Source organism: Carlito syrichta, unplaced genomic scaffold (genome assembly GCF_000164805.1).
Source record: "Carlito syrichta isolate Samal-C Ts95f unplaced genomic scaffold, Tarsius_syrichta-2.0.1 Scaffold313265, whole genome shotgun sequence".
Classification (NCBI taxonomy): Eukaryota; Metazoa; Chordata; class Mammalia; order Primates; family Tarsiidae; genus Carlito; species Carlito syrichta.
Genome location: NW_007257361.1, coordinates 156,150 through 182,512, shown reverse-complemented (window position 1 = coordinate 182,512; position 26,363 = coordinate 156,150). Strand labels below are relative to the sequence as shown.

The 26,363-nt window shown below is 52.8% G+C and overlaps 1 protein-coding gene across 2 annotated transcripts in view; it reads right to left on the bottom strand.

Moving 5' to 3' along the window:
- Positions 1–952: 952 nt before the first annotated feature.
- The window catches only part of AP1B1 (adaptor related protein complex 1 beta 1 subunit), a 53,734-nt gene continuing 28,323 nt past the window's right edge, over positions 953–26,363 (bottom strand). Inside the window, exons 7-23 of one of the 2 annotated variants that reach the window (XM_021718686.1) lie at positions 25,611–25,832; positions 22,870–22,990; positions 21,719–21,814; positions 20,636–20,751; positions 20,146–20,311; positions 14,853–14,951; positions 14,088–14,347; positions 13,266–13,467; positions 12,574–12,594; positions 11,858–12,001; positions 7,088–7,233; positions 4,888–5,017; positions 4,517–4,601; positions 3,715–3,801; positions 3,447–3,601; positions 2,808–2,816; positions 953–1,914 (exon numbers count right to left, since the gene is read on the bottom strand). In XM_021718686.1, coding sequence (XP_021574361.1) covers positions 1,840–1,914; positions 2,808–2,816; positions 3,447–3,601; positions 3,715–3,801; positions 4,517–4,601; positions 4,888–5,017; positions 7,088–7,233; positions 11,858–12,001; positions 12,574–12,594; positions 13,266–13,467; positions 14,088–14,347; positions 14,853–14,951; positions 20,146–20,311; positions 20,636–20,751; positions 21,719–21,814; positions 22,870–22,990; positions 25,611–25,832 — 2,134 coding nt within the window. In that variant the 3' untranslated portion in view covers positions 953–1,839. The remainder of the gene's footprint in view (positions 1,915–2,807; positions 2,817–3,446; positions 3,602–3,714; positions 3,802–4,516; positions 4,602–4,887; positions 5,018–7,087; positions 7,234–11,857; positions 12,002–12,573; positions 12,595–13,265; positions 13,468–14,087; positions 14,348–14,852; positions 14,952–20,145; positions 20,312–20,635; positions 20,752–21,718; positions 21,815–22,869; positions 22,991–25,610; positions 25,833–26,363) is intronic. The other variant, XM_008070279.2, reaches the window with a different exon arrangement.

Genomic DNA, 26,363 nt, shown 5'->3' with positions numbered 1-26,363 from the left:
GACATGACCGGCCAGGGTGACTGTTTCTTTCATCAGGGGCTCACCACCCTGCTCCTCTAGTTCATGGCAGGACCGGGTGCGACTCCAGTTGTGTCTGGGCCTGGAGACTTTCAGGTGAGGTATGATAGGGCTATACAATCAAGGGCCTGGCTCTAGGCTCTGTGGCCCCCAGAGAGGCAGAAGGCAATGGTGTGTTGGAGGCAGGGGGGTGTGGAGGCTAAGTGCAGACAGAACATGGAGCAGCGGGGCTGGAATGGGGTGAGGGGCCCCTGGACTGCTCCTCCCTCAGAAGCAGACTGAGGATCCGCTAGCCAGGAAGTAGCTCTGCCAGCAAAGCCCTAACCAGGGTCTGGTAGCCCTCTCCTGGGAGGCAGGAGAGGCAGGCCAACTTCGAGATTGAGGCCATGGGGAGTCCTCAGTGGTGGCTGGCCTGCTCCACTCCACCTCCTCTCCCAGGACTCTCCTCTGATGAGAGGATCTCACGCTGCTGTGGGAGCCTCCCAGATGGCAAGGAGCTGGGAAAAACTAAGACGGTAATGCCAGCCCTCTGGCCAGCGTCAAAAGGAAGGACAGGTAGGTAGGATCAATGGCAGGAGAGGTACCAGGGACACCAGCAGGCCTCAGAAGTCACTTGTCAAGGACAGGGTGGAGGGAAGGCGCTGTCTTCAGAGTACCAGGGGAGGGACCACAGCTTGAGCCCTTGACCCCGGGATCCCTGCAGCCCAGGACTCCCGCTCCAAATAGCCTCAGGACCTGACACACTGGCCAGGGACACACTTGATGTCATCATTTTTATTCAGTTTCTCTTTCTGAAAATAAGAGGAACATACAATATACATTTTCTATTTATATATATTAGATATAGTTACTGCAGGGGTCAGGGTACCATCCCCAAGCACTTGGGGACAGCTTTCAATTCTGACCTTTGTGGAGGGGAAAAAAATGTCCATGATTGCCAAAGCAGAATCCTTCTTTATTATTCAACGCAGTAACAGGAAAACCTAATGCTCTATCAGACACAATGGAAACTTGGGAGGCCAGGAAGAGGGCAGCACACACTATGGAGAAACCCCACCAAAACCCTATCAGCCTATCAGGAAGCACACCCACTTGCCCACAGCCCCCTAAAGCAGCGACCTTCCTCAGGGGCAGAAGCAAGGTGATGCAGCTGCCAGGGAAGCAGGAGCCTGGGACAGAGTTCTGGGGGCTTCTGCCTGGCCTCAGTCATGCGAGTCAGTGCTCGAGGGGCTGCAGCCTTACTGGCATGGCTGCAGGGCACCAGCCTGGTGGATGATCCGGGTGGGTGGTGCAGGCCCTGGGCTCCTCTGTGGGCACCTGTAGCCCCTGAGCCCCAGACCCTAACAGCAACCCTCCTGGTACCAAAAGGACCCTCCCCACTGGCAGGGCCCATCCCACACGGGGTGGCAGTGGGGAAGCCTCTGATACCAGTCCAAGACAGATGGAGGGGCTGGGGTCTGCGAGCTGGAATTCTGAGGAGCAAGCTCCACACTCCTCTTCAGGCACAGAGAAAAGAAGTGGAAAACCCTGGGGTCTCCCTGACTGCTTTGACTGTTTCCTTTGGTCCCCTCCTCACCTGACCCCACAAGTCCGCAGCAATGGAAGAGGGGCTTCCTGGAGCACAGGAGTGCACTGAGCTCTCCCCCCAGAAGGGGGTGCTGCCCTGCCCTGAGCACCCACATGGGGGCTACCATCAGGACCAGGAGCCCCCTGGCAGCCAGGAGCCCTGCTCAGTCCTTCTCGAGAGGAGAGGGTGCTGCCACCCCCAGGGGGCTCCTTATTGGGGCTGGCAGAAGGCTGGGGTGGGCGCTGGACAGGGCCTCAGTTCTTGAGGATGGTCTCGTAGGCCTGGTACACGTGCTGGGACACCTCTGGTGCACGACACTTCAGGGACAGCTGCAAGGGAGAGAGGGGATGGGAAGAAGAACGCTCATCCCTGGGGCTCCTCTCTGGGAAGGGTGGGGAGGGGAGGGAAGACAGCGGGAACCAGATGGAAAAGCATGGTGTGCACACACGGTCTGGTGCAGCTGTGGCTGGGGCAGATGTGAGGTAAAGCAGAGGGGGCGGCTGTCGCAGCCAGCCGGGTGTGGGCCAAATATACTTGCAGCCCACACACCTGCTGTCAGCCCAGCCACCAGAGCCCTACTGGCAAGCAGTGTGAGTCACGAGCCACAGGCTGCCAGGGAGGACCTGGCCCCCACCCTGCAAAGCTGCCTGGCCCCCACAGCCCCTGGAAGTCTGGGGTCCTCAGGACTAAAGCCTGACAGGAAATCCTGAGGGGGCATGGAGGGCTGGGAAGAGGTCAGCGAGGGGCACTGGGGCTATTCCTGGTTTCCTGCCTAGAAAGTAGGCACATGAGAGACTTCGCCTCTGCTCTGAGGCCTGAGCTTGAGATCACAGGCAAGAGAGCCGCTGCCTACCCCATTCGCTCAAAAGCAGTGGTTCCGAAGGGTGTAATTAGGAAGGGGCAATGGAGCTCCAAGAGTTAGCAGCAGTAGCCCAAGGGTCCTCTGGGCATCCTTGGAAGGGCTCTGTGCATACTGTGAACATGCGGAAGTGGGGATGTCAGTGCCCCAATCAGGGCCACCTGGTTGCAAAGTGTCAGGATGTCGGCGGCCTGCACGTGAGCCTGCCCGGCTTTGGGAGCAGCAGAGTGAGGCGAGGCCAAGAGATGAGGTGCAGACAGGAGAGCTGGGGTGCACAGGGACCAGGCTGGGAGATAAGGAGGGGTGTGAGACATGACGAGGAGGACAGAGGGGGAAAGAGGAAGAGAAAAGCAATCTGCTAACCTCCAACTCCTGCACCACGGGCACCAGCAGGGAAGGTGGACATGCAGCAACCAAACAGGGAGACAGAAATTACCACCACTGTAGCTACCACCGCAGCCTCCTCCAACCAGCGGGGCTCAGGAGAGGCAGTGTCTGGAGAGCCATGCCTGCCAGAGACTCGGGGGTGCAGGGGAGAAGCAAAGCATGGGGCTCTCCAGGGCCCTGGAGTGGCTAAATGGGCCTCCAGGATAACCGTGTGCCCAGGGACACCACCTCCTGACGGGGGTCTGGCTCAGCGGCCTGGAAGCATGGGCTGCTGGGAACTAGGGTTCTCTCAGTTGGGTACTCAGGCACCCACAGGGGAGCAGGGCCAGGCCTGTGCCCAGCAATGCCACTCCCAGTCAGGGGGCCCTCAGGGCTCAATTTTATAGACTCTTCTAGTCCAACTCATTGTTCTGAGACCCAATTTGGTATCTTATCTGGGTAACTTGATAGGGTTTTGTTGGAATTTTTCTAGAATGGTCCCTTCCAAGGACAAAACTGGTTCTGGTTCATGCCAGGCTCAACGAGACTCCGGGCATGTCTTCTACCAGAGCCACCCCTAGGAGGCTGCGCAGGACAGGATGGTGGAGGATCCAGGGCTGGTGCAGGGGCCCTCACCGTGAAGTTGGGGTTGCCTGGCTGGATCCGCAGCTCTGCCAGCACCCAGATGCCGTTGGTCAGTTTCAGGGACTGGTAGAGCATGTCCTGGCCCTCCACATTCCTCTTGGCAATGGTGAAGATGTTGCTGCTCTGCAGCTTGCTGCTCACAGCTTCTGCGGGGTCAGACAGCCAAGGGAAGGCTCCATAGTCAGTGCTGGGGAACTCAGCGACAGGCAGGAGGTGGTGCGGACCTAGGGGCTGGGGTTGGGGGCCCAGGAGTCCTCACCCGCATTGAGGGGGCAGTCTCTGATCTGGAACTGGGTTTCATTCTCATTGGGAATATCTTTCCACGTGGCCAGGAACATCTGCCGGTCTGTAGGGTGAGTGGGGTGGGGGTGAGAGATGGGACACTGGTCAACCTGTGGCCCCTCAGCACCACTTGGCAGGAAATGAGTGTGCGCTTCAATGCACACCTAAGAGCGGAGGGCAGGCATTAGCTCCCCACAGCCCCTCCTACTTCTCGGAGTTCAGCCTTGGCTCTGTGATGGAGGTCCCAGTGCTGTTCCCAAATGACTTAGGGCTTCCCACCTCCAGGTCTCAGATCTCTCCTCCCCACCCCACACACTCCTTCCTCCTCCCCTGGCCCTGAGCCGGCTGCTCATTAGTCACAGTCCGCCTCCCAGGGCTTCTGTGGTGAGACCACGTGGGTCAAGAGCTCCACACAGCCGGGCAGGGCAGGGGCTGTCTGCATACTGCGACTGGCAGCCTTCTCAGGGTTCGGGCCAGGGTACAGAGATGAGCACCAGGCATGTGGCATGACCTGGGTTCCCTGCAGTCTGTGGTGTGGTGGGATAAGGCTGTGAGTCAACTTCTGAGTGGCACAGCCCACCTGCCAGGCTAGAGTTGGCCACGCATGGCTCTGGAGGCCCCAGCTGTGCCCCTTGTTCAGGCTCTACAGAGGAGCAGAGACCCTGGACTTCATTGTGGGGACAGAGAAATCCCTCAGGTCCTTGGTAAGGTACCACCCTGACCAGGTTCCCGAGTCACAGTTCCATTTCAGACACCCCAGGGGCTCCCTCAAGACTTACCCATCTTCCCATCCTCCACAAAGAGGATGTGCAGTGGGTACAAGGTACTGAAGTAGAAGACATCAATATTGTTCTTCACAGCCACCTAGGCACACACAAGGGGGTCTCCAGTCAATCCCTGGGGCCTGACACCACCTGAGGCCCTAGGAAGGGCATCCTTGAGCACGTTCTCTCACATGACCCTCCCTGATAACCACACCCCTTCACCTTTCTGACCTGAGCCTCCCCTGACACATCTGTGGCCAAGAGCATGACTCCACAGATGTGGCCCTATGCCAACCCCAACTGGCACCAGGCCTCTCCAGCTGGCCCCTCCCCTGGGCCTGGCAGGCGGGTAAGGACCAGGATGCTGGGCCCTGCCCAGAACTCACCTGGAGATTGTTCAGAGGCTCCATTTTCATGACCGAGCCCACCGTGTTGAGAGGCAGGGAGATCTCCACAGTCTGGTTGGGGCTGAGTGGTGCGTGGACCTGGAGGGGGGCGGCGGGGGCCAGGCCAAAGCTGGGGAGAGAGAGGCCCCATGGGGGTGGCTTGGGGAGCAGATGCTGTGCAGGACAGGCGGGCCCCTCGTGCTCTGGGACTGGGGCACAAGATGGCAATTCTCCAGCAGGCCAGCCTACCCACATTCTGGGCCCAGGACAGAGGACAGGCTCCCAGCCCCCTGCCCCAATGGCTTTGTGGACAGAAGGGAGAGCCCTGGGCTGGCCAGGGTCAACAGGTCTTGCCCTGTCCTGCCCTCAAGAAGCCCCAGCTAACACTAGGAGCCTGTACTGTAAGCGTCTTCTAACTTGAAAGTGCTGGGACTTCCCAAGTCTCTGCTGCTGATCTCCATCACTCGGGAGAGATCTGACCATTCTAAGTGACATGCCAGGTTTTATTGTCTGGGCCAGAACTGACCACGCGATAGCCAAAAAGAGATTCAGGAGAACCCTGCTTCTCTATAAAGCAGCATGTTGGCAAATTAGAAAGATCCCTGTCAGTGTGAGATAGCAGGCTCTTGGAAGATAAGTCACAAGAGCATGGGATTCGGACCATGATCTGGATGCTCACTCAATATGCCTGGGCTGGGCATATATTATATTGGCGCCTAGCCTCATAAAAAGAGACAGGTACACACTTTCCTATACTCCAGGTGAGGACACACAGTCTTGGGGGTAGTGGTGCGGTAGGCCTGTGCCCAGACCCAACAGGGTGAGTGACACAGCTGAGAACAGAGCTTGAGCTGCCTGGCCCCAACCTCAGGAAAGAACATCTCTTTCCATGAGGCCAATCAGGCCTACTTGGGACGTGGTGGAAGACATGTGGAAACCCCAGGCCTGCTTGGTGCTCAGCACTCCAGGCTTTACTATTGCCTACTATGTGACCCTGAGCAAGGCACTTGCCCTCTCTGAGTCCAGATGTCATTACCTACTAAAAGAGGGTCATGGCATTGACTTACTGGGCTGTCAGATGGGTCAAGAGAGATAAAACTAAAGCCCTTGAGACAGGGCCTAGCTCTCAGGAAATGTTCAACACATAGTGAGTTTGCTATCAGCAATCACCAGAACCATCCCTAGCAGCCTGGAGAGGTTCTGTGGCTCCTAGGGTCCTCAGAGGGTAAGTGGCAGAGCTGCCACCAGCCCCTAAAGGTCGGGACTGCCTAAAGGTTGGGACTCACTGGCCCACAGGTTCCCCTGAGGAGGCAGCCCCTTCAGTCAACTTCTTAGAGGCTCAGTTTGCTCATCATTAGAGCGCTCAGGAAGAAGAATCATCAGGAGGGGCTGCTGGGGGTCCCCAGGGAACCCTGCAAGCTGGCCTGATCCACAAGTGTCACAGAGGTGACCTTCCCCACTGACATTGGTATGGGTGAGGGGTCTGGAGCAGCCACCGTTTCCAGAGGCCCCAGTTAACAGTTTATTCCTTTGCCACACAGGGAGGCTGGCGGACAGGCCTACTTCTACTAGCTTTCTTAGATAGGCCCCTCCTGATATGTAGATGCTTGCCAAAGGCAAGCTTCTAGGCTGGAGCAGGGAATTTCTGTCTATAATATACTCCTTTGGACAGTGGAGGCAAAAACAAGGGGAGCTGGGCACAGTGGCGCATGCCTGTACTCCTAGCTACTTGGGAGGCTGAGCCAGGAGGGTCACTTGAGCCCAGGAGTTTGACACCAGCCTGGGCTGGATAGTGAGACCTTGTCTCTACAGAAATTTTTTAGAAATAGTCAGGTGTGGGCAGGTTGCATGTGCGTGTAGTCCCAGCAATTCAGGAGGCCAAGGCAGGATTTCTTGAGCCCAGATTGAGGCTGCAGTGAGCCATAACTGTACCACTGCATTTCAGCATGGGAAACAGAGTGAGTCCCTGTCTCAAAATAAATTAAATAAATAAAAAACGTGGGGAGATGTCCTCCTCACTCTGCCAGGTACTCTCACTCTGCCAGGTACTCTGGAGTCCACATAAAGTGGTCACTGGGGGGTAAATCTCCACCACTTCAGAGTTTTGGCCTAAGGGTGTTGAGGTCCAGCCCCTGCTCCAGAAAAGGCGTTCCAGACCCCCGGGCAGCAGTCAGCAGCATGCTGGCCTCAGGGAGCTCACCTATTGCGGTTGAACTGGATGGCAAAGTCGGTCATGACCTGCAGGGCCTTGTTGGTCAGCTGCAGGTCCATGGAGATGGAGCCCACCTGGCGGGTGAAGGTGCCCGAGATCTCTAGTCCCTTGGCCTTCATGGCTGGGAGCCAGACCTGCAGAAAACAGGGTGGGGGGGGTGTGGCAGGTGGTTGCCTCCCCCTAACCCCGACTCAACAAACCACCAGCAGACCACACCCACTTTTACCACTAGGAGATGACCAGATGTACATCGGGATGAGGGGCACAAACCTGTGAGGTGGCTGCTTAATGATGCAGCTGGGGATGGGGAGGTGGTGCTCGGTGCACTCAAGGGCTGATGTGAGTCTTCAGAGGTCAGTGAAGGGAACACCTGGAAGCAGGCCTGAGAAAGGCCATGAGCCAAGGACAGAGCTGGGTGCCCAATAGCATCCTGGATCCCAGCCAGAACCTGTCACAGTCTGTCCTCTCTTGCAGGAGGCAGGGTTGGCCTTTCATTGTAGAACCTGGTCTGACCAAGGACAGTACCTAAGAGGACTCCTTGTCTGGTAGGCCACCTGCCACTTGGCTGCCCTTGTCATTCAAGTCTCAACTCTGGAGCCACCGTCTCCAGGAAGCCTGTCCCCAAGGTGCTTCCCCATTACACCCTGATGACATTATGGCAGATAAACATGAACCTGTACCCAGTGAGCTCTCTGAGAAAAGCATTCTGTGTCTCTGTCTTCACATCCTTGGTTCAGAGCCTGGTGTGCAACCAGGATTCAGGGAGTATTTGCTGAGCAAACAGCCCGAGTAACAGCCCTGCCATGAAGGACAGTCCTGCCATGAAGGACACCCACTGGTGTCCACCTGAGGACATGCACATCTCAGGCAAGGCGCAGGTCCTGCTGGACAGCTTTCTCAAATGCACCCGGGGTCGATGAAGGTTCCACTGTGTCTCAAGTTGCCAGTGACAGAAACTGCAGAGCACTCAGACACCAGCCCTCGCCCCACCCTTCCCCCATGTCGCAGCCCAAGTCCTGTTGAGGCCACCTCCTACATCTGCCTTCAGGGCCTCCACTGCTCTCCTCAGGGTCCACTGGCACCTGAGCTGCCACCAGACTTCCTCAGGTAAGACAGCAGCTGCCCAGGTATCTGCCCCATTTCTTCTCTCACCCTTTCCACAGCAGCTCAAGTCATCCTGTGAAATGCAAATCTGACCATGGAACCCTGAAAACCCTTCCAGTCCTGCAACAGCCTCCATGGGCCCTGGCATCAACAGCCTACTGCCCACCCTGTCCCAGGCTGGGCTTGCCCCATCCCTGGGACCTCACATTCGCTGTTTCCTCTGCTTGGAAAGTGCTTCCCCACACCTAATTTGCTTGGCTAACCCTCAGCACCCTTTGTGCACCCTGTAACCCACAAACAAATCTGAGGGCAGAAATCACCTGGCTTTAGTTCTCAGTTGTGACTTGGCATATGGAAAGCACTCAGAGGGCTACTGAACCTGGCCTTGGGCTCAGCTCCCTCACAAATGGCTTCCCTGAGCTCTGCCCTCTCATCTAGCCCTTTCTCAGTTGCCCACTCAGTAGCCATGGCTGAGGATAGAGACTCTGTTGCTTGTGGTCACTGCAGATGCATGGAGTCTAGCACAGGTTATAACAGAACCAATCTTTGTATCTACTAGATGAATCAGTGAACTGTCGCCACCACTGATCCACATGCCTGAGGAACTCAAAGTTCTAGTACACAGAGAGCCTCATCCCTCTTGGCCAGGAGGTTGGAGGATGTATTTACCCCCAAAGGTGGGGGTGGGGAAATGCCCAAGGGACAAACAAGTCTAGGTAGCCACAGCACTGTTAGAAAAATATAGACAAGCCATGTACTGATTCTGAAGGGTGACTGCACCCACATCCAAGAACTCTCCTGTAATTAAGGTAATGGGGAAAGTCCTGTCCATGTCACAGGGACTCCTCCCCAGGCTGCCTGCCCTGATTACTCCTAATCTTTTTTCCAGTACTCACTGTCAGTACACTCATGTGGCCCTCCACTAAGAAAAAGCAACGACAATGCCTATTAAAACAAACACACAAGCAGAGGGTCAGTTTGCCAAGGGCCACTTCCAGGCTTTATGTTCCTGGTAGCTCTGCGGTGTCTGGAAAGGGCTGGCACCCACGGGGTTACAGGAGTCTTTGGTGTTCTTCTGTCACTCAGTCTCACCTTACGCCTGTGATACTGGGCTTTCAATGGGTATAGGTTGGTCTCATGCCTTGGCACAGCCAATCCGTGTAGTAATTCATCAGCTGAACATGTTGTACAACACACCACATATCCAATGTTCTCTTTAGTCCTGCTGATCCTGCCAACCTGCCCCATGAAGTGGATGTTCTCAAACCCTTTGGGACCATAATCACATAGGGGTCAGGAGCAGAGGCTTTGGTGCCACTGCTCGTTTCAGACCCTGTCACTTGCCAGCTACATGACCTCAGACAAAAACACTCAGACTTCTCAATCACAAAATAGGAATAAGAGCAACATAAGGCTGTTGGAAGGAGCATTCAGTGGTTGGAGGCCGGGGAATGCTGTGCTGTCCCTGCACCCAAGTGTGCAGCTGCTAGGGTAAGAGCTGCTCTCTGCTGTGGGCTTCTCAGGACCCAGACCCTGCAAGGGGCTCCAGCCATCATTACCACAGGTGTAGTGGGCACTCTGTCGGAGAGGCCAGGCTGGGGAAGGACAGGTCTGGCTCATGGCTCCCTAGTCATGATGGAGATGTCACCGTGCCCCTGAAGCCCAGTTGCACCCTGCTCTGGGGAGGGGACTTCAGAAAAGAGAGAGGCTCTGGCAGACACGGCTTCTGACCTGAGTGTTGTGAGGGAATCAAGCCAGGTCTGCTCCCTCTAGCAGCCCCACACTGCGCTCTCCTTAGTGTCAGGTCTTAGTGTCACACCCCAAACTCAGCTTTCCTGCCTCAGCCCCTATATCCTGTCCTCTCTACTTCCCAGGGAGCTCAAGTCCAGCCTGTGTGCCTTCCACAGATGCTCTCCTTGTCCAGGGCACTGTAGCATCCATCCATCCTTGCCACAGAATCCTCCTGAGCTTCTGCCCCACCCCTTCCCTACAGCCAGAGCCATCTTCAAGTGCAATTTGGACTGTTTGTTTGTTTTTTTGAGTTGGAGTCTCACTCTGTTGCCCAGACTGGAGTGCAGTGGCTGCTCCCGGCCACCGCAGCCTCGACCTGCTGGGCTCCGGCGATCCTTCCGCCTCAGCCTTCCAAGTAGCTGGAATTACAGGCATGCGCTACCACACCTGGCTGATTTCTTGATTTATTGTAGAGATGAGGTCTCGCTGCCCAGGTGGGTCTCGAACCCACGGGCTCAGGCAATTCACTCACCTCAGCCTCCCAAAGTGGACTGTTTGATCACTCTGTTTAAAACCTTTCAATGGCTCCTGCTGCACCAGGATCAAGAGCAAATGCCCAGTCTGGCCCTGCCGACCCTACCAGCTTCCTCCATCGCCAATCTCTGTTCTAGCCAGGAGTCTCAAGGGGTGGTGCTGCCCTCGTAGCAAGCGGGCATCTGTGCAGCATCTTCAGTTGGCACAATGGGGGTACTACATTTAGTGGGCTAGAGTCAGGAATGCTAAACATTCTGCCACAGGAACAATGATCCCCTTAATGAGCAACTATCCTGCATCCTTGGAGTATTTTTTGCATGGCTTCAACATACTCTAACATTTCCAGGAATGGAACTACTATGAAAATCAAAGGAAGTCAGTTCTCTGTCTTCTCCAGAACTTTACTTGGAGTTAGTTACCACTTCAGAAACTAGGGTACCATTGGTCATACCACTCATGGTGCCCGAAATACAAACAGGTGACTCTGACCTACTGCAAACACAATAACTTCATCATGTCTTCTGGGGCATGTGGGCGGGTGTGCCAAGTGTTCACAGCATTGAAACACATACTTGTATTCTCTTCCTTTTATGTCTCCTTTATGGAGTGAAAGCATCTGAGTATTTTTGGAATTATATGTGTAGGTAGGTTACATAGTCCACCAATTTCATTTAAGGAAAGAACAGTGACACTGTGAAATGTCTATTATGACTAAGAGGTGCTGGATCTGACGGCACTGAGAACCACTGCTCCTACGAGATAAGTGTGACAGAGGCTGGGCTCTCCCTCCCCTGCAGGCCCTGCCACAGGCTGTTCCCTTGGCCTAGAGCCCTGCCCCATTTTTGCTCAGCTAATTCTGACTTGTTATGCAGGTCTGAACTCCTGCGACCTCTCCTCCAGGAAGCCTTCCCAGGCCTCTGTCAAGCCTCACTCAGCTCCTCTTCCTTAGTGCTACCATGGCCCCCAGCCTCCCTCATCAGCATTGGCCTGAGCCAATTCCACAGTCCAGGTCATCTTTTTTTTTTTGAGTCGAAGTCTCACTCTATCACCCAGGTTGGAGTGCAGTGGCACACTCATGGCCACTGCAGCCTCAACCTGCTGGGCTTAGGCAATCCTTCCACCTCAGCCTTCCAAATAGCTGGAACTACAGGCATGTGCCACTATGCCCAGCTAATTTTTTGATTTGTTGTAGAGACGAGGTCTCGCCATGTTGCACAGGTTGGTCTTGAACCTGTGAGCTCAGGGAATCATCTCGTCTCAGCCTCCCAAAGTGCTGGGATTACAGGCGTGAGCCACTGCGCCCAGCCAGCCCAGGTCATTTAAGGAATCTACAAGTCAGTCTCGATAACTTCTCTCTGTTCCTACAGAGACAGAAGTTGAGAGACTTACTGCTTTGGGGGCCACATACGATCCTGATAGGGTGCCCACGCCACTGGTCAGGTCAAACAGGTCACTCAGGCCACTGCCGATGGGTGCTCCTAGGTTGGCTGCTACTGCTACTGCTGGGGGTGCAACGAAGTTGGTGCCCCCAATCTGGAAAGGAAGGAGAGTCAGAGGCAGGCATCAGAGGCAGGGACATCCTACCTGGCAATTTAGAAAACAATGAGGGGCAGGGACAGGACAGCCTTCACATCAACTCTACATTGCGGAAACAGAGTGAGGTGGATAGAGAAGAGGGGCTGAGCCCTCCTGTGCCCTGCAAGCCTTGAGCCTTAGTGAGGGACCTCTGGGAAAGGGCTGAAGACTCTCCAAAACTCTCAGCCCATGAATAAAGTGGGGACCCCAGACAAACTGCTAGGTGGGGACATGTTAAGCAGATGGGTGATTTCCCTCTAGGACATCAGAGAGGGGACCCTAGGGACTGAGAGCGCTGCAATCCTCAGGACAAGGCAATGTATCAGGACAAGGTGAAGAATTCATAGATATGGGGTCTAGTGGCAGCTGGATGCCAGGTGGACAAAGCAGAGGCTGCCAGGGCACTGGAACAAAGGCCAGGGCTCAGCAGGGAAGGACAGCTCTGACATCATTCACCCCTTGAGATGCTGGGTCAGCACTCTAGGGAGGAGCAGGGATGAAGGCTTGGTGACACAAGAATTGAATCATACCCCTTCAGGCTCATCCCCCATCTCCAAGCAGAAGCAGGCAGGGTGAAGAGAACAGGCAGCGACATGCAGAGAGTAAGCCAGGAAAGAAGATAGAGAGATAAGAGAGAGAAAGGGAGAGAGGGAAAAGATTAGTCAACTGCTGCTCTCTCTGAGGGAATTGCTAAGAGGCTGTGCAGGGCCTCAGAGAGGACTGGACCCCTCTCTCTCTACAGGGGAGGAGGGAAGTTCACTCCCTGACCTCGCAGGGGCCAGGCCCAGATAGGCTTGGCTAGACTGCTGTTCCCAGCTGGGGTGGCATGAGGGTAAGTGAACACACGCTGGTTCTTCAAAGCCAGGAACATTCCAGCCTTATAGGGCAAAACTGACTGTGGAGTCAAATCAGAGGCAAGGGCTAGAAGTGGCCCGCCACTGCCCCAGATCTCCTGGGAGTCAAAGGTCCAACCAGGGGGTTGAATCCTGTCTCTGCCACTTAGTAGCTGTGCTATTTTGGAGGGAAGGTTGCCCGATCTCTCCAAGCCTTGGTTTTCTCATCTATATGTAGGAACTACAGAATCACCTTTGAAGGCAGAGAGTTAGGACTCAATATAATATACCCAAGGCACTTGGCTGGTGCCTGGCATAGATGGGGCGTTCAATGATTCCGCCTCTGAAGACCATTATCAACATCATCCAGAGGGAGGCCCAGGACATACCAGGCTGTCAAGGCCACCGCCAAGAAGGTCCACAGCTCCCATTTGCACTGAGGAGGTGGCCAGGGGTGGGCCACTCACTGGGGGGCCGAGGTCCAGGTTGAGGAGGTCACCCAGCAGGTCACCCTGGGCGGGGATGACATCTGGCTGCTCACCAGGGGGTGCTCCAGCAGGGGCTGTCTCAGGGCTCTCGGTGCTCTCACTCCTGCTAGGCCACGGAAGGGAAGGGGTCAGTAGGGTGGGGGTGCTGGGATGTCTCAGGGAGGTCAAAGAGACCCCAGACTCCAGGACCCTCCCTCCAGATAGACGCTGGGTGTCCTTGCTGTCCCAGAAGGGTTTATCTACACGACCTCACTGCTCCCCCATTCCCCTGTCTGATCCACCATTTAGGCTCTTCATGGGAATCAGTGAAAGGAGAGGGCAGTCGGTGTTTCCATCCCTTGGCCCATGCTAAAAAGAAAGCTGGATATCAGTGCCTGGAGAACTATGCCACCAGGCCAAACCAACTACCTGAGTGGAGGAGGGGGTAAGGACAAGGCTCTGGAATGAGACAGAATGGGGTCTGAGCCCCAGCTCTGCTAGTTGTTGAATCCTGAACCAGTCACTCATATTCTCATGCCTACTGTTTCGACCTGTCAAATGGGAGCATTTTCTCCCAGAGATGTTACAAGGATCAAGGGAGTCATCCAGTGAACACCTTGTGTGTAGTAAGCATTCACTCAAAGATTGCTAGAATCATAGTTTTCCTCAGACTCAGGCCTTGCCAGGGGACAGCACACCAGGCCTGAGGTTTGCTAAACCAAGGAACTGGCGGATTTCACTCACGAGGCAGTGCGGGGTGGCAGGCTCTTGTGCACAACGCCTCGGCCCCCCTCCACAAAGGCACTGGGTGGCTTATGGTAGACGGAGGCCAGTGTGCCAATGTAGCAGATAAGCTCGTCCAGCAACGTGGGCTCAATGAGGTCCGTCTCTTCCGAGATGAGTGGCTTCTCAGCCAACACCACTTCTTTGGCTGCCACTGGGTCTGTGGAGAGCAGGCGCCAGTAGATGTAGCCACGGTCGCGCAGGTCCGGGTTATCTGAGTCCTTGTGGGGGGAGGCGAAGAAGTCCATGAAGGTCAGAGCAGAGCAACTGGTAAGGGCAAGGAAGGAGACCTTCCCACAGCCCCGTGACCCAGGTGTGTGGTCACAGGCTGGCTGATGACAGCAATCCTCAGCACACTCATGAACCTGTCCCTAAAATACTCCAAGAGACGTGCCACAGCTCCTGGGCTCATTCCTCATGGTGTTCTACTCTAGCCTGGCTTAGGCAGGTCATGCCAGCTTTTGTCACCAATCCCTATGTACCCTCCCTGCCCCCATGCAAACCCTCTGGTCCCCACAGACCCTCCTCCTCTCTCACCTACAATTTGTCTCAACTTCACCACTTGGCCCCACTCCATTTTGATTCATTTGTGACTCTGAGTTCTCTAAGGCAAGGAGCATGGATTAGTCTGGGGCCAAACCCCCAAAGATGCCAATCTTAGGGGCATGATTGGCTCTGGGGCCAAAGCTCCTCTGCTGGGCAGAGAGAGGAGGCTGGGGCACCCACCTGCGTAGCCAAACTGAGGACTTGCTGCACCAGCTCCTGGGTCTCTGTTGGCTTCTTCAGAAAGAGTTTCACGATGGCTGTCAGTAACTGTAGCTGGACCTGCAGGGAGTCAGAGAGATGATGATAAGGAAGAAGTGTGGGCTCCACTTGGGGACAGTGGACAACCAAATGAGGGCCTGAAGAGGAAAAAGGTGTTCAAAGTCCTGGGAAGCCAAGGACAGATCTTCTAGATTTGGGGTTGGCCATGGCACACAGGCTAAGGCCGGCAAGGGGTGTTGGTGCTGACCTCAACACGACTCACTCAGGAGCTGAGCTGTACTACGTGGCAAGCCCAGGCAGGCTGGGACTTCCAGGCTAGGCTTCCCTAGGCTTCTAGAAACCTATCGGAGTTCTAGGCCCCACAGCACCATGAGAAGCTCACAGGTGTGGCTGTTATGCTTTTTAAAAGGCCTCCGTCCATAAGTGGTGGCAGTGCCACCGAGGCCTTGGGAACATAGTAACAGACTGTTATCAAGAAGCTGTGCTTCTACCAGAGCATGGGAACAATTCCTGGAGGCCTTCTGCCAGTGCCTGCTGTGCACCGGGACATGCCTCCTACTTCCCTCAGCCTGGCCAATACCTCCTCACCCTGCAGCTCTCATGCTGTCCCCACTGCCAGTCCCCGACACTTCTGTAGCCTCCTTCACCCCTCATTGGCGCCAATAGTTGCTGGCTGTCCTGTAGTGGTGGTGGTATAATTAAGTGATCTGGCGGGGGAGTGTCTGTCCTCTCACAGCTGTGTTGCTGGTTACAGCTCCATCTAGTGCCTATTTCGTAGTAGGCACTTAAGGAATACCTGCTGACTCAAAAACATCTCTTCAAGAACAAGTCTCTACACATAGTCCTTCCTTGGCCACCAGCTCATCTTTGCTAGTCCTAGGACTAGAGGGCAGCCTGAGGCTCTGGAGCCAGGGTAGTGCCAGGAGCCCACAGGCTATGCCAGGGACAGGTCGGCAGCAGGAGGGTGGTTGCAGTAGAAGCTCAGCAGCAGCAGTGCTGGCTGACAGCAGAGGCAGAATGGAGGAGATGTGGTTTCTTTCTGGGATTACGCAATCCAGAGTCCTTGCAATTTGGTTACATGTAGGCCAAGGGCAGAGGAGCAGTGGGCTGGCTGTTTCCTGCAGATCCAGCTCCAGTCCCTGGCTAGGCAGCCTATGATAAGCCATTTAGCTCCAGCCTGTGAAAGAAAGGTGTGGCCTACTTCGGGGGGTTCTTGAGACCTTTAAAAATGGCAACTTATGGCAGCTCCTAGAGTCAGAGCACATCTCATTTTAACTGTGGTTCTATCACTTCCCAGCTGGGTGACCCCAGACAAGTTATTTAACTTTTGAGTCGGTTTCCTCACCTATAAAATAGATATAGTACCTCATGTTTCATGGGAAGTGTCAATGAGACAACCAATATAAGAAGCTATTGTGTATTCTGCTCACTACACAACAGCTGTCTTCACTGCAGTCACTGTCACCATTACCCTCACATGGGAAAGTTCCCCGCCCAGTCAGCCAGATGCCTGGAGCTGTTCATCATTGTCAGATCTGTTGTGCTTCCCAGTAAGGTATGCCTCGGGCTCTACTGCCAGAGGGTACAATGGCTACCAGCCCAGGGTCGGGGCTCAGCAAGCCACCCAGTTCCTCACAACATGTCCTTTCAGGGCAGCCCTCCTGCAATGCTGCTCCTGCCCCTGCCATCCAGACAGGATGGGATGGAAGGAAAGGGGCAAAACACAGGCTTGGCCAATGCTCCACCTTGCCAAGACTTTCTGAGCTTCCTGTCCGTGACTAGAGAGGTCTAGGAACCAATCTAAAACAAGTTCCAAGATTGTCCAGCACTGAACAAGTAATCTTTTTTCCCCCCCACAAGGTCTTATGGAGAAACTTTTTTTCTTTTTCAAAATATTAATAGAGACAAGGTCTTGCTATGTTGCCCAGGCTGGTCTTGAACTCCTGGGCTCAAGCGATCTTCCGGTCTCTGCCTTCCAAAGTGCTGGGATTACAGACATGAGCCATCATGCCTGGCAGAACAAGTACTCTTAAAACAGTTTTGAAGGCTGGGCGCGGTGGCTCATGCCTGTAATGCCAGCACTTTGGGAGGCCAAGGTGAGAGGACTGCCTGAGCCTGCAGCAGCCAGGGCAACATGGCAAGACCTCATCTCTACAATAAATCAAAAAATTAGCCAGTCATGGGGGGTGCGCACCGTAGTTCCAGCTACTTGGAAGGCTGAGGTAGAAAGATCGCCTGAGCCCAGTAGGACAAGGCTCAGTGGCTGTGAGTATGCCACTGCACTCCAGCCTGGGCAATAGAGTGAGATTTTGACTCAAAAAAATAAAAGAGCTTTGATCTGTGTTGTGAGCCCAAGACAAAGAGAGCAGGTCACTTAATTACACCATCACTCACCACTCAGCTATCACTTACTGAGCACTGGAGTGGGCACTTTACACACAGCATTCAACAGTCTTTGCAACAACCCTGTACTGGAATAAGGAAACAGGTTTCGTGAGTTTAAGCAATATGCTCCAGGTCACACAACAGGGGAGGGGCCTGGATTCAAAACTTCAGAGCCCCTCTTCTCACAACACAAGCTCCTGGTTCAGCTCTCCCTGTCTGGCTCCCCTCATCCTGGCTCTCTAACAGGCTTAACTGAAGGGGAAGAGTGTGTAGGTGTGTAAGAGACTGACTCTAGCATATGGGCAGATACACCCTTATAGGATACCCTCTGCAGGAATTCCAGGCAGGACTGGACTGCAGGGGCAGAAACCAGCACAGGCCAGGCGCTGCTCCTCAGAGACAAGAGAGAAGAGGTGGTGCTGAAAGTGAAGGCAGCCTGGAGGCAGGTGGCAGTGGGTGGGGGTGCTGGTGGGAATTATTACTATGATTTTGTGAAAGACATCTGTTGTTTTGCTCACCCAGCATCTATTCTGTCTTCTGGGAACAGAAATGCTGGCTTTCCTTCAGAGCCTCGCCCTTCTCTCTGTCCCTTTCAGTTCACACAGACTGGGATTGGTGCCTGAGAGACCTAGCTAATTAGAGTTATAGTGACTGGCTAAGGATAATACAAATAGGTCCTGGGACTTTTGCTGGAACTACTGAGGGGAAAATTTTTCTTTGCATAGGAGTCATTAAACTGCAGCCTGGAACTGCTGGCCCCTTGGAGTCCCCACTCTTGGGAGCCTACCCAAGGTGGAAGCCACCCCAGAGTTGCAAAGACAGTCCAATGCCACCATCCAAGCACCCTCAGCCAGGAATGCTGGAGGGAAGCATGTGTCTGGACTTGCTAGCTACCAGAACCAGTCAGTCCCCTTTTTGGCCTGCACTAATTTGCTTTTGAAACCAAGCTGGACCCAAACCAATAGTCCCAAGAATGAATGCTTATAGTATGGCCTAGACATGTATTCAGGACGTTATAGAAAGCATTCCATTTAACTTTCACAGCAACAGGATGAAGGAAAGCCTAATGATTTGAATCTTACAAATGAAGAAGCTGAGGCACAGAGAGGTAAAGGAATAAGCATAAAGTCATTAAGCCAGTAAAGTGCAGAAGAGGGTTATGGACTCTGGGTTCTTCCATTCCAAGGCCTATACTTGGACCCATGGGGTTATACTGCCCCAGTTGGGCAGCTAAGAGTTCTGTGCTCACAAACAGACTGACAGTTCTCAGTTCAGAGAAAAGAGAACACAAATGACAAGATGTTCAACCTCACAACAGAAATGCAAACAAAACGATACTGGGGTACCCTCTGTAATCTATCAGACTGGCAAAAACAAAGCATGAGGATGCACTAAGCTGGTGAGGAGGTAAGGAAAGGGCAAGAGATGGGAATATAAACCAGCACAGTCTTTACACCAAAGGAAATCTGGTGACAGCTACTCAAATCTCAAATGCACACGCCCTTTTATCTAAGCATTCACCTTCTAAGAATTTAACCTCCAGATGTACTTGCAGATGTGCATCACACAGGATATTCATAGCAGTACTGCTTAAGAGAGTATAAAACTGGACACCTAAATATCCATCAGGGGAGGCTGGTAAAGCAAAAATTAATTACAGCATGGCCTTCAGATATATTTGTAAGGGCAAAAAGAAAGGTGGGGAACAATCTGAATTTGCATAGTATATTACCAGTAGTGTTTAAAAATAAACGAGAGAGAAATATATATCTACAGTTGATTCTCACTGTTCATGGAATCCATATCTGTGAATCTGCCTACTTGCTAAAACTTACTTGTAGCCCCCAAATTAATACTTGTGGTGCTTTCACAGTCATTCACAGATAATGTGCAGAGCGGTGAAAACTTTGAGTCACCTGACACACACATTCTCAGCTGAGGTCAAACAAGACAATGCTCTGCCCTTGTTTCAGCTCTCACACTGTAAACATGGTTCTTTCCTGATCTATTTACAGTCATGTATTTCACATTTTAGAACTTTCTGTTAGTGACTTACTTGTTTAAAATGGCCCCCGAGTATAGTGCTGAAGTGCTTGCCTAGTTTTCCTAACCACAAGAAGGCTGTGATGTACGTTATGGAGGAATGACATGTGCTTAATAAATTTCATTTAGGGCTGTGCTCGGTGGTCAGCCTGTAATTCCAGCACTTTAGGAGGCCACGGTGAGTGGACTGCCTGAGTCTGTAAATTCAAGACCAGCCCAGGAAACTTGGTGAGACCTCATCTCTACAATCAATCAAAAATTAGCTAGGTGTGGTAGCATCCACCTGTAGTTAAGGCTACTTGGAAGGTTGAGGGGGAAGGATCGCCGGAGCCCAGCAGATCAATGTTGGGGTGGCCGTGAGTGTGCCACAGCACTCCAGCTGTGTGTGTGTATCGCTGGTATATTTCTAAATGACCTCTAGAAGTCTCTCCGAGAAACCAAGAACACTGGTAACCTCTGGAAGGAGAACCAGTAGACAGCAAAGTGGTAAGAGGAAAACTTCATTATATATCCTTTTGTGTCTTCTCCATTTTGAACCAAGTCAAAGGGTTCCCTATCTACAGATAAACATTAAATTAAAACAAAACCAAAAACTCCCGCCTGCCTTCCAAGCACAACACCACAGATGGCCTCACGTGTCCCCTCAGGGCACTGCAGTGGGTGAGGAAAAGGGGCCGTGCCCATCACCTACGCATCACGCATCAGTCTGTCCACACTGTCAATGCAATATCAGGAGGGAGAGTTTCAGAGCAAGACAGTCACGGCAGGGCCAAGTTGGCAGTCATGACTCACACCATGGCCCAAGTTGGCCTGCTCGACGGCTCACCTGGGTGCTCTCGTCGTGGAAACCCTCAAGGAAGCTCTCTAGCAGCTCGTCTGCATTGTCAATCCGCTCAGCATACTCTCCCACAATCCAGATCATGGCAGCCCGCGCCTCCGGCTCATCCAGGGAGTCCAGGTTCTCGCAGAGCGTGGCGATCACACTCTCATACCTGGGAGGCCAGGGCACAGCCAACACATGAGCACCAGAACCCAGGCAACCCAGGGAAGCATAGCCAGGGGTCAAGAGAGATGGGCCAGTACCCCTCAAGACCCTGAGACATGGTAAGTAAAAGATTTGAGTTTTATCTGTAACATTTTAGCTCTTATTTTGACCTGGGGAGCAGAGGAGGGGCAAGGTTTTTCTTTTTTTCTTTTGAGAATGCTGCTTGTGGCAGAGAATTAAGCAAGGGGGAGAAAGTCCTCCTTTTTTCCTCCCCACCATCCCCATCCCCAAGCACAGACAGAAGGCCCTTCCTGGGATTGTGGGCACGTACTTGTTGGGGTACTTGCGAAAGATGTCCTTAATGACCACGATGGCTTCCTGGACCACATAGTTGACCTTGGTCTGAATGAGATCAAGCAGCGTGCTCACACAGCGCTCTGCAGATTGCTGTGTGGGAAGAAGAAGAGAGTGTGGGCAAGGACCCTGTACCATTTCCAATAGGGCCTGTGATGATCACGGCAGGGGCTCCAAGTCACTCCTCACCCACTTTCCTTGTCACAGAAGAACACTCTCCCCAGGTAACAGAGGGAGAACCAGTGCCAAATGATCGGATGGCAGGACACAGGGAGACAGAAGGAGACCATGAAGAAGCCAGCGGCTGAGCTCAGGAGAGCAAGGAGGGTCCTTGGAGCTCCTCCAGGCCAAGCTCTGAGGGCAGAGTGACTGTGCTCCAGCCTGACCCCACCCCTCTTTTATCTGCTTCATACAATGGGCTCCCAAGACCAAAAACACAATGTTTCTGCTTGGCTCTGCTTTATTTCCATACACCATGTTAATGGTCAGCAGGGGGAGATTTTTCAGGAGAGCCATCATAGTCCCAAGGGGAAAACACTTCAAAGGTCTGAGCTGGAGGTAACTAGCTGTCCTCAGATCCTGCAGCCATCACCGAACCCATTTAAGGAGAGTCCAGGTCAATGTTCAAAGAATATCTCCAAAGGCAGAGAAAGGCTGGGATGAAATACCAGGACACAGGGGTCTGGAGTGGCCCTGGGGAGTTTGTACAAAGAGACACGTGGCAGCTGAATCATGACACTTGACAAAAAGCATTCAATAGGCAGGGTCCTGTCCTAAAGCTCGTGAAGTGAAAGCTAAGTCTACCAGGGATGCCCTCAGCTTAACAGCATTAGCTTAGCTAATACTGCAGGAGAACCGTGATTATGATAGGTCTCATCTGCAGCAAACTAAAGGCCTAAAGGAGACTGCAGAGTGAGAAGGAGCCCAACAAGACCTGCACAACTGGCCCTCAGGCTTCCCGGGTCACAAGCAGCTGGTAGATTGTGCTACAGTCAGACTAGTTTCTTGGTTTAGGCTTCCTTCCCCTCCCCCAGCTGAGGACAGAGTCCCTGAGCCTTACCTCCACCTTAATGGCACAACGGCCAATGGCACGCACAGCCTTCCGCACAAAGTCCACATCCACTTCTGTTGCATACTCTTTTAGCTCTGCCAATACCTGTGGCCCAAACAGACAGGATGGGGTTGGGGGGATCTGATGGGGCAATCTCTTGGGACACCCCTGGGCAGTGGATATACACAGACTCCTAGAAGGATAGGATTCTGCCTCCTACTTGAGGTGGAAGGCCCGAGGGAGGAAGAGAGCTATCAGGTGCACAGAAAGGAAAGCAGAGTTAGACAACTGTAGTTTTAGGTTGATCTAGCTACACATCCAACAACCACATCTTAATAGCTGGATGATAGGTGATAATAGGGAGAACAATTTTTTCTTTTTTCTTTTTTTTGAGTTGGAGTCTCACTCTGTCACCCAGACTGGAGTGCAATGGCCACTCCCGGCCACCGCAGCCTCGACCTGCTGGGCTCCGGCAATCCTTCCGCCTCAGCCTTCCAAGTAGCTGGAACTACAGGTGCGTGCTACCATGCCCGGCTAATTTTTGATTGATTGTAGAGATGAGGTCTCACCAAGTTGCCCAGGTGGGTCTCGAACCCGTGGGCTCAGGCAATCCACTCACCTTGGCCTCCCAAAGTGCTGGGATTACAGGTTGAGCCACCGAGCCTGGCCTATTTCTTTTTTCTTTTTTAAGAGCCAGAGTCTTGCTCTGTCATCCAGGCTGGAATGCAGTGGCACAATTATAGCTCACTGCAGCCTCAAACTCCTGGGTTCAAGTGATTCTTCTGTCTCAGACTCCAAAGAAGCTGGGACTACAGGCATATGCTACATGCCCTGCTAAGTATTTATTTATTTGTAGAGATGATGTTTTGCTACATTGCCCAGGCTAGTTTTGAACTCCTAGCCTCAAGCAATCCTCCTGTCTCAGTTTCCCAAAGTCTAGAATTGCAGGTGTGAGCCACTGTGCCTGGCCAAGAACATTCTTTAGTAACAAAAATATCAGTTTTTTTACTTGCTTACTAAGCCCTGTGTCCCCTGCTAAATGGTCTTTGTGAGATGAACTGTTAAGGGTGAGACCAATCAATCAGCCCTGGGACCACAGCTTGGTGGTGATGGAGCTGTCTGACACCAAAGCCCCTGCCCCAACTACCACCTTTACTGACCTGGGCGATGTTGGCCTGGGAGGCCAGGCGGATCATGATGTCCAGCTTCTCCAGCTTCACATAGATAGGGTCATTGTATTTCACAAAGAAGACCTTCATCTCGTGCTTCAGGATCTCAGGCCTGGTGGCGGGGCACGATGCCCAGAAAGCAAAAAAGCAAGGCTTAGGCTCCTTGAGAAAACCCCTCCACATTTGCTGGGACATTTCTGATGTCTATGAGAAACTGCCATGGCTGCAAGCTTGTAGGCAGAGGGCCAGGTGACTGGCCTGAGTAAGGTTCTGACTGGCTACTGTGTGCCTGACCACATCACAGGCAAAGAGGGAGTACAGCAAGAGACAGTTCACACTCAAGAGGGAGTAGGCACCATGCAACAGGCTTGGGAATCAGGCAGTTCTCAGTTCCAATCCTAGCTTGTGACTTCAGGTCTCTGTTTCCTCACTCATGAAATAGGAATAGCACTGTGCAGAAAGGCATTACTATTGCAGGCCTGAGTCTGCTGGTCTTAGAAAGGCCTGGCATGTGGGAACTCGGCTTCTGGGAGTGTTCTCACTGTTCCCTAAATAATAAAGGTGGCTAGTTGTGCCTAGACCATTTGTACAAAGAATATGAACACCTGCTTTTCTTTTGGGAGTCTTAAATTTTGGTAGGTGCCTCCAATAAAAACCTTGAGTGCTTCACTGGGCAGAAACATTACACACATGTTGCCACATTTTGTTGCTGGGGGAGGAGAGAGCTCTTTGTGGCTCCCCATGGAAGGGAGAGCACATAAGGAAGCCTCTCATAGATTCCTCCAGACTATTTGTATAGCTGTCCCTTATGATCCAGCTGTGTACCCATACTGTGTTGCTCTGATAAATTTTAGCTCTTCGTACAACTACATGCTGAGTCCTGTGAGTCCTGCTAGGAAACCTGAACATGATTATGGTCTTAGGGATGCCAACACAGACACCTATGTAAGAGGCTGTTGTGAGAGTTAGAGGCAAAGCATCTAGCACGATCGATGCCTGCCTCAGAGAAGGCACTCACTAGGCAGGAGCTGTCACTTATACACGTGTCATTGCTCTCCCTTCAAAGGCAATACCCTTCTGCCCTCAACTGGCACCACCCACTGCATTTTTCTTACACAAGAAAACTTCAGAGAGGTTGAGAGGCTTGCACTAGGTCACCTGGTTAATGTTAATAAGGATGGGATCAAGACAAGAGTTCCCACTCCCTGACTCCTACTCCTATGCCCTTTCCAGAACAGAAAGGAGGAAGGAATAGGAATGAGGACATATGGGAAGAAGGGAGAAGACAGCGCACAGAGAAAGGAGGAAATTGGGTACTCAGTGTTGCTGTGCAAGCTGCAGGGAGGTCCTGGCCAAGCAAGGAGCCTCTGTTGTGCCCCGTGGGAGAGGCAAGACTCTGAGATGGGTAGCAGAAGATGATTTCTGCAATCAGGACTTGGCAAAAGCTGCCCAACCACATGTCAGGACCAGGTCATGTCTCGGTGACATGGACAACTTCTTAAGAGATTTACCATGTTAAATATAGCACAGGGAGCCTTCATGCTGATCTGGATCTAGTAGTCACTATACCATATTAAATCTGTGACCCAGGGCACTGGTATGTAAAGACCCACACTCTAACTGGCAAGCCCTGGTCTCATCCCTTGGTTGAAGCACTCATAAAGCCTTCCTACAGTTACCTCCCAAGGCTTCACAAATGTCCCAATGCAACTGATATCTCTCAGTCCCGCCAGAAGGAAATAAGAACTAGATTGATGCCATGACATGGAGAGTGTGCTATCTTCCAAGAGAGGCCCTTTGTTCTCCATGTAGCTTCACTCCCAGCAACGGGGCCTGCTGTAACTTATAGATGCTCAGTAGTTAGTTGCTACTGCCAAGTCTGATTGCCAAGTAAGCCATTTGACAAAGAGCTGGGAGAACTCAGGAAGCCAATCCCACTCCCAGGAGCTGTAAGGGCTCTCTCACTTAGAGCTACTTCAGAAGAAGAAACGGATTATGTCAGAAAACCCCTGTCCCAGTACCGCTCAAGTGTTTTTCAGCTCCTGCCTAGCCCAGGTACAAGACCCGTTTTGGAAGCAGTGACTTACTGCTACAGTCCTTCACCTGGGAGGAGGGAAATGGGTAGTACAGCACAGAGGGACTCTGATATATCCCTCCTCCGGGCTGATACAAAATCCAAGTTCCTCACCATCTTGGAGCCCTCCCATCTCGGGGAATTTGACTAGAGCTATGGTCTCTGTCCTCAGGCACACACACAGACACATAAAATCTTATACTCCATTTCAGAAGCCATCCAATGCTATGTTAAGAAGCCCCATGCTAGCTTTAACCTAGGCTGCTTCCTGGTTAGGTTAGGTTAGGTTAGGTTAGCCTAGGCCAGGCCAGCACTTCCCAACCACAGCAAAATATCACCTATTGACATTTTGGGCCAGACAGTTTCTTGCTGTGGGAAGCTGTTCTGTACAATGCAGGATGTTGACCAGCATCCTTAGTCTCTACCCACTAGATGCCAGTAGTACTCCCACAGCTATGAAAACCAAAAATGTTTCCAGACGTTGACAAACTTCCCCTGGGGGCAAAGTTGTCCCTGGTTGAGAGCCCTTGTGTTAAGCTATTCTTTGAGACGTCCTGCACGGTGATGGGTCAGTTTGCCTTGAGAGGTCCTGTTCCCAGCAGAAGAGGCCCCCTTAGGGGTGCACACCGCATGCTTGCGTATATGGTGATCTCAGTACCTTTTCTGCACAATGAGGTTGATGTTGCGCAGGGCCACGTACTGCAGCTCTGGTTCTGCCGACAGGAGTGTGACCAGGGGTGGGGCCAGCTTCTTGAGCAGTGTGCCGTAATAGTCCAGGTCCTTAGACAACATCTCCATGAACTTCATCAGCACCTTCACAGCAGAGAGCACCACAGCAGAATTGGCATGGGACAGCCTGGGGGTGACCCGCTCACAGATGCTGGGGTCCATGCGGGGCAAATAGGAAAGACAGACAAGGGGAAACATCCTGTTTTTAGTCATCAAAATAACATGTCTTCTGTAGGAGGAAGATCTAGATCCTGGTTCTGTTGCCTGCTAATCGACCCCAAGCAGGTTCAAACCATTCTGAGCCTCAGCTTCCTCATCTATCAAATTACATGATGATGCCTACTTCACGGGGGTAGCTGGGGGCTTAAGTGAGATAATGCATATAAAGAATGAGCACAAGCCGGGCTCGGTGGCTCAGCCTGTAATCCCGCACCTTTGGGAGGCTGAGGTGAGTGGATTGCCTGAGCCCGCGGGTTTAAGACCCGCCTGGGCAGTGAGACCTCATCTCGACAGTAAATCAAAAAATCAGCCGGGCGTGGTAGCGCAGGCCTGTAATTTCGTCTACTCGGAAGGCTGAGGTGGAAGGATCACTGGAGCCCGGCAGGTCGAGGCTGCGGTGGCTGGGAGCGGCCACTGCACTCCAGTCTGGGCGACAGAGTGAGACTCCAACTCAAAAAAAAAA